Source organism: Pygoscelis adeliae, unplaced genomic scaffold (genome assembly GCF_000699105.1).
Source record: "Pygoscelis adeliae isolate BGI_AS28 unplaced genomic scaffold, ASM69910v1 Scaffold304, whole genome shotgun sequence".
Lineage (NCBI taxonomy): Eukaryota > Metazoa > Chordata > Aves > Sphenisciformes > Spheniscidae > Pygoscelis > Pygoscelis adeliae.
Genome location: NW_008824558.1, coordinates 80,474 through 85,906, shown reverse-complemented (window position 1 = coordinate 85,906; position 5,433 = coordinate 80,474). Strand labels below are relative to the sequence as shown.

The following is a 5,433-nucleotide window of genomic DNA, read 5'->3' as shown; positions in this document are numbered from 1 at the left end:
CAATACTCTGTTGATTCTTATTGCTTCAGCATTTTATATTGTTTTGTCAGCTCTTCAGACTAAATTTAACTGACTAAATTAGCAAAAATCCACCTTTGTTGGAGATGCACCATGACTGTCCGTTGATTTAATCTTTTAGAATTTGTATCAAGCATGTGGGCAGATACATAGCCAGAGGGAAACTGGATAGTAAATGTTTTCAAAAGTTTAGTAAGATTGGATTGATCGATCCATTATGTACCTTATTTCTAGTCACCCTTGGGACTAACACTGTTGACATACAAAAATGAAGAGACACAAGAGCCAGAACAGCGTCCAGGCAACTGTAGTTGTATGATAAAAAATTGATTCCCAGAGAACCAAGGATATGGGAACTGAACCCATTCCAAAGAAAACACAAGAGGGAGCCTGGCAGAATTCCCTCAACTCTTCAGGATTGTTAACAACACAGTGGCAGATTATCTCTCTATTGTTCACTCAGTCCTCTTCTCGGATGTTTCTTATTGTACTGGGAAAACAAAAAGCAGCAAAAAAATCCTCCACCCAGTTCTGCTTTAAAAGCGTATGTAAACATCACACACCACACAAGGAGCCAAGGATGAAGCTTTTGCTCCTGGGATTTTATAATGGTGATCAGCTGGCATGCCCATTAACTTCAAAGGAAGCAGAGTTAAGCCAGTGATGATTGTTCTCAAAATCCAACCCAGATGCCCAAGTGTAACTTGGATATTTTGTCAAATCAACTGGTGGCCAAAAGCATTCCACCGTAAGTGCTTATCTTTGTACCTTTTCTAGCTACATGAAGGAAAATGGCATGCCACACTAGTGATAGTCATCTTCCAACTAAGAGAATGCAATAAGCAAAGGTTGGTCTACCCAAGTTGTTCTGAAATTAGCTTAGCCTGATTTCAAATTAGAAAATAAAGGTAAAAAATGGCAGTTTACTTCCAAAACACGTCACATTTTGCATTATTTCAAATTATCCACTCTGTTAAACCTTCTTACATGTAGACACCCTTAAAGCTTCAGTTACTAAGGTGAGACCCACACCCAAAGAGAGCAAAAGTCTTAAAACATTTCATGCATGTTCAGCAATGAGAGCTGCCCAAAATCAACAACAGTCCCTACTCTTTCTGTCCTCCTTCCCAGGCAGGTTATGCTCAGATTCAGAAAAAGCTTTTTCAACAGTAAACCCGCACTGCAGGTTGACACATCAGCTAAGAGAAAAAACACGATTATTTCTTCTGCCTCTTCAACTCTGGCAGAACATCTATGCCACAGAATCACGCTACCCGCTCTGGTTTTGAGCCAACATACTCAGGTAACGCAGACCTGAGCCACAGCAGCACAGCCCGTCTCACTTTACCAACAAGGATATCTCAACCTAATTCTGAGCTTGTTCTGGTATCTACAAGAGCTTGAAGCCATGCTGGGAAAGCACGTGCTGCAGTGTGGCCGGACTACCCAGCAGTCAGTAGCATAGGCACCTCCCAGAGAGAGGGAGAACCTTTTGCTGTCTGATATAACGGCCTTATAAGCAGGAAATGCAAAGCAGGGAGAACCAAAGGCAGGGTAAAGGTAGCAGGGGATAACAATCATTATTTAAGATGTCATTTCATAATATGCAAATTAACAGTCAGTATCTCACACAAAACATTTTTCAGTGAGAGTCAAAGCCAGGGATTTTTAGACCCATGGTAAACCAGGTAATTGATGAAACACCACCACCACCATCATCCCCAGATTGTCAGAGATGAGATTGTCAGTCTTATAGCAAAGTAACAGACCTCGATCAGCAGCACTCTATTTAATATACATTTTCAGAACACATAAGACACCACACACATCCCATGGAGTGATAAGACCAATTTACAACCCAGTATCAGAAACACAACAAGATAAGGAGCTAGAAAGTGAGCTTTGCCAGCCAACTACTGCCACAGCAGCGCTCTATATAGGTTTTGGGTTCTCTGGAAGTACCTGTGCATTATGCAGCTCAAACACCACTCAGCCGCTGGCTCCTCTCACTCCAGCACTCTGCCACCTGCTCCTCTGGCAATGGCAATTAGCTTTAAGTAACCTTGTCAGAGCGGGCTTCAGTAGCACACACCCCCCCTTTTATTTAAGGTGGCAATAAACTCTCCTTCATTATATTCGCAACAAACAACATTGTACAGGGCCATTATCACCTTTGAAGAGTTTCCTATAGCTGTAACCTTTCCATAGCAAAACCTCTGACTTCAATGGTCAATGGTTCAAACTCAATCAGTTGTATCTCTCAAAGCTAACTCCTGAAGCTTAAACTTTCCACCAGTTCTCACCACGTATCTCAATTTGACAAGATAAGGAATAATGTTACAGACATGTAAGCATATTTATACGCTACAGGTAATTTCTGCTATAAATATCCTGCGCCATGCTGTATACCTTGGGGGAAAATGTTTTGTTTGTTTTGTGTGCTCCCTCCTCCCCCCCCGCCCCCAATGTTATTATGGTAAGGCAGATTTCAAGGAGAGAATTCTGCTTCTGAATGCTTTCATTCTTCCAGGTGTAATTTCTGGATTAAGGTAATTAAAATATAAATACAGATGTAATTTAAATGCTAAATATATCCGCACAGACTGTGTTTTATTCCTGAAGATAGTACCATGTACAATATTTACAGATGGGAACACAGTATGCTTTGAAAACAAAGCTTTTACCAAAAAATGATTTTAACATAAAGGCAACCCAGACTCCAGACGGCATGAGCATCTTGAAAATCAGAAAATACTTTAAAGCCATGCTTACAACTTTATCGTTGCTCCCAATCTGCTGAGATGATGATAAAATTTGACCTTTTCCCTTTGAATCACTGGAATTCTCAGACACCACTACAATCACTTTGAAAATCTCCTGCTTTCAGAGGTAAACTTGAAGCCCCAAAGGGAAACTGGAAAGAAATAAGGTCACAGCATGTCATAGACTGATTTTTCACGAAATTGGACGCTCAGGTATGAATTCTGAATGTTTGAGACAAGTAATGCAGTCCTTCAGATACTCAGAGGATGTCTTTTGAAGACAGATGCTGCTGTAAGGTGAGAACAGCTTTCCTACACTATCTCTAACCTCGCAGTCACCCACACACAACCTCAGTCCCCTCTCCAGACACAAAGGGCCTGAATCTTACCATTTCCATTCCAAATCCCTGTTCTCGTGCATGCAAACCCACCCAGCACTTTACAAATCCTGGATGAGGAACAGTCACTACTTCTGAAGCCATTACATTTGGTACTTCCTAACTTCTTCAGTTTAACGGCCTCCTTCCAGTAATAGCTATTACTGATGGCTTCAACAGAAAGTACAGGAAACTTGTCAGCAAGCAGCTGTGGAGCTGCCTGCCCCTCTGAAGTACATTTCTTTCTAATCCCCTGCAGCTCAAGGCCTGCGGGGGCAAGGATGTAGAGGGAGAGCGCCATGGATGCAATCTAGCAAACATGCTCTGAGCACCTCGAAGAGCATCACTGCTTCTGCTCAGTCACACACACACAGAGCTACTGCTTCCTTCTGACGGTTTTGTAAGCACACGTTGAGTTTTACCACCCACATCCTGCCAGTCCCTGCAAAGCAGAAGTGAGTAAATACACACTTACAACCCTGATACAGAAAATGATGACACGCTCTGTATGAAGTTGGTATAGTTTCCTTAATTGTCAACCAAAATTAATCTCTTAGGGGCAACAGAGGGAGAGGATGGAAAAGCATGTTGAAGTCTATCTGCATGAGGGATACAACCCATTGCTGGCAACTGGCACCAACATGCTTTGAAGCGCCTACAAATCATCCTCATTAGAGATACATATGTGGACCAAATCTGGTATTTCCCTAGAGTACAATCTTATATTTTTTCATCTGTAGATTTCAGTGAGATTTGCAAAGGTCTATATACTTCTGACATTTGGATAGCGCCTGGCACATGCGGGAATGGCTGCAGCCAGCCCAGCATCACCTAGCAGTTCGCTGGCAAAATAGGAAAGACAGCCTACACCTCCCAGATTTTACTAGTGCTTTGATGAGTTTGTTTTCCAGCTTCATACAATGTACTTTACCACATAAACCAAATCGTTTTAAAGACTCAGTTGCCTTTAAAGATTAGAGTAAGGAAAAAAAAAAAACCACATACTTGCGAGATTTTCACTGAAACGGTCCATATAAAAATTAAATTGCATGACCACAAGCAGCTCACCTAGTAACTTCCTTTCAGCCAACTTTTGGAGAAACTCTTATGACTACTCCTGTGCATAAACACCCTCGAATGTGTAAGCTGTCACAGATCAAAGGCTTGTAACCAGCCGAGGGATGAGAAGTGTAGGACCACCAGGCAAATAAACTGATATAGAGTGAAAACATAGCCCTACAAGACGTAATTCAGTAACTGTCAGCCACAAAATAACTGAAAACTGCTACACGCATCCATCTGGCACATATGTAAGTACCATCCTAAACATATCAACTGCCACTTTTTTTTCAGGTGGGTACCTCCTGCTCATTACTGGTCCAAATTACAATTCTGGTATACTAAAGGAAGGCCAAGGAGTTGGTAACACTTGTTTAACACGAAGACTGTGACACCATTTCTAAATCTGCACACACCCCTGGTGCTCAACACAACGCAGACCTGCCTCCCACAAGCCTGGCTCGCAGGCCTCCCCCTTGTGTGAGGCAGGACGCGGGCTCCCAGCCAGAAGTCCCTTGAGTACATCCCACGTGCTCAGCACCAAGGCCTCCAAAAGAAAACCGGGAAAGCTTTAATCTTTTAAAAGTTCACTTCGTTGTCCCCAGGTGATGTGCTCAGGGTGCTGCCTACGCTTACAGCAGCACCAAGAGGCTCTCAACTTAGCTACATGCTGTGACTCCTTTATGTCTGTACCCCAAACTCAAAGCTGTCACACTACAGCGAGGGAAGGGGTATTTCTGCACCAGCAGCATAAGCATGAGTCCTGGGTGCTGTCCCCACATGTGTGAGGCTGCGGGACAAGCGTGTGTGGGGCGGCACTGTGGGTATGTGGGGCAGCAGAGTGAGCACACAGGGCGCGTGTGGAAGCAGGGTGGGCACGCGTGGGGTGGGTGCGCGTGGGGTGTGAGGCGCATGCGGGGCGCCCAGCCATGGCGGGAAGCTCCCCCACAGCAGGGACCTTCCCCTCAGGGCCTCCTCAGCCCTGGCCTCCAGACAGAGCACCTCTCCAGCGGGTTTAACCCCCGCTGCAGAAAAAAAAAACCGAGCTACGCCTTGTAAAGCCCAGCCTTTCCCTTCAGGGATTATCTCCATTTCTGCCCCCTCACTGCTGGGCCACCCCAAAAAACGCCCGGAGTAACGTGAAACCGGCGAGGGGAGGCCTGGCGCTGCTGGCTCCCTCAGGGGAACGGCTCCGGGCGGGGGGAGCGATCAGGCCC

The 5,433-nt window shown here is 44.6% G+C and overlaps 1 protein-coding gene across 1 annotated transcript in view; it reads right to left on the bottom strand.

The window, feature by feature from the left end:
• NUP210 (nucleoporin 210kDa) overlaps positions 1 to 3,458 on the bottom strand; it is a 66,973-nt gene extending 63,515 nt beyond the window's left edge. The window contains exon 1 of the mRNA XM_009322004.1: positions 3,283 to 3,458. Coding sequence (XP_009320279.1) covers positions 3,283 to 3,458 — 176 coding nt within the window. The remainder of the gene's footprint in view (positions 1 to 3,282) is intronic.
• Between the last annotated feature and the right edge of the window lie 1,975 nt (positions 3,459 to 5,433).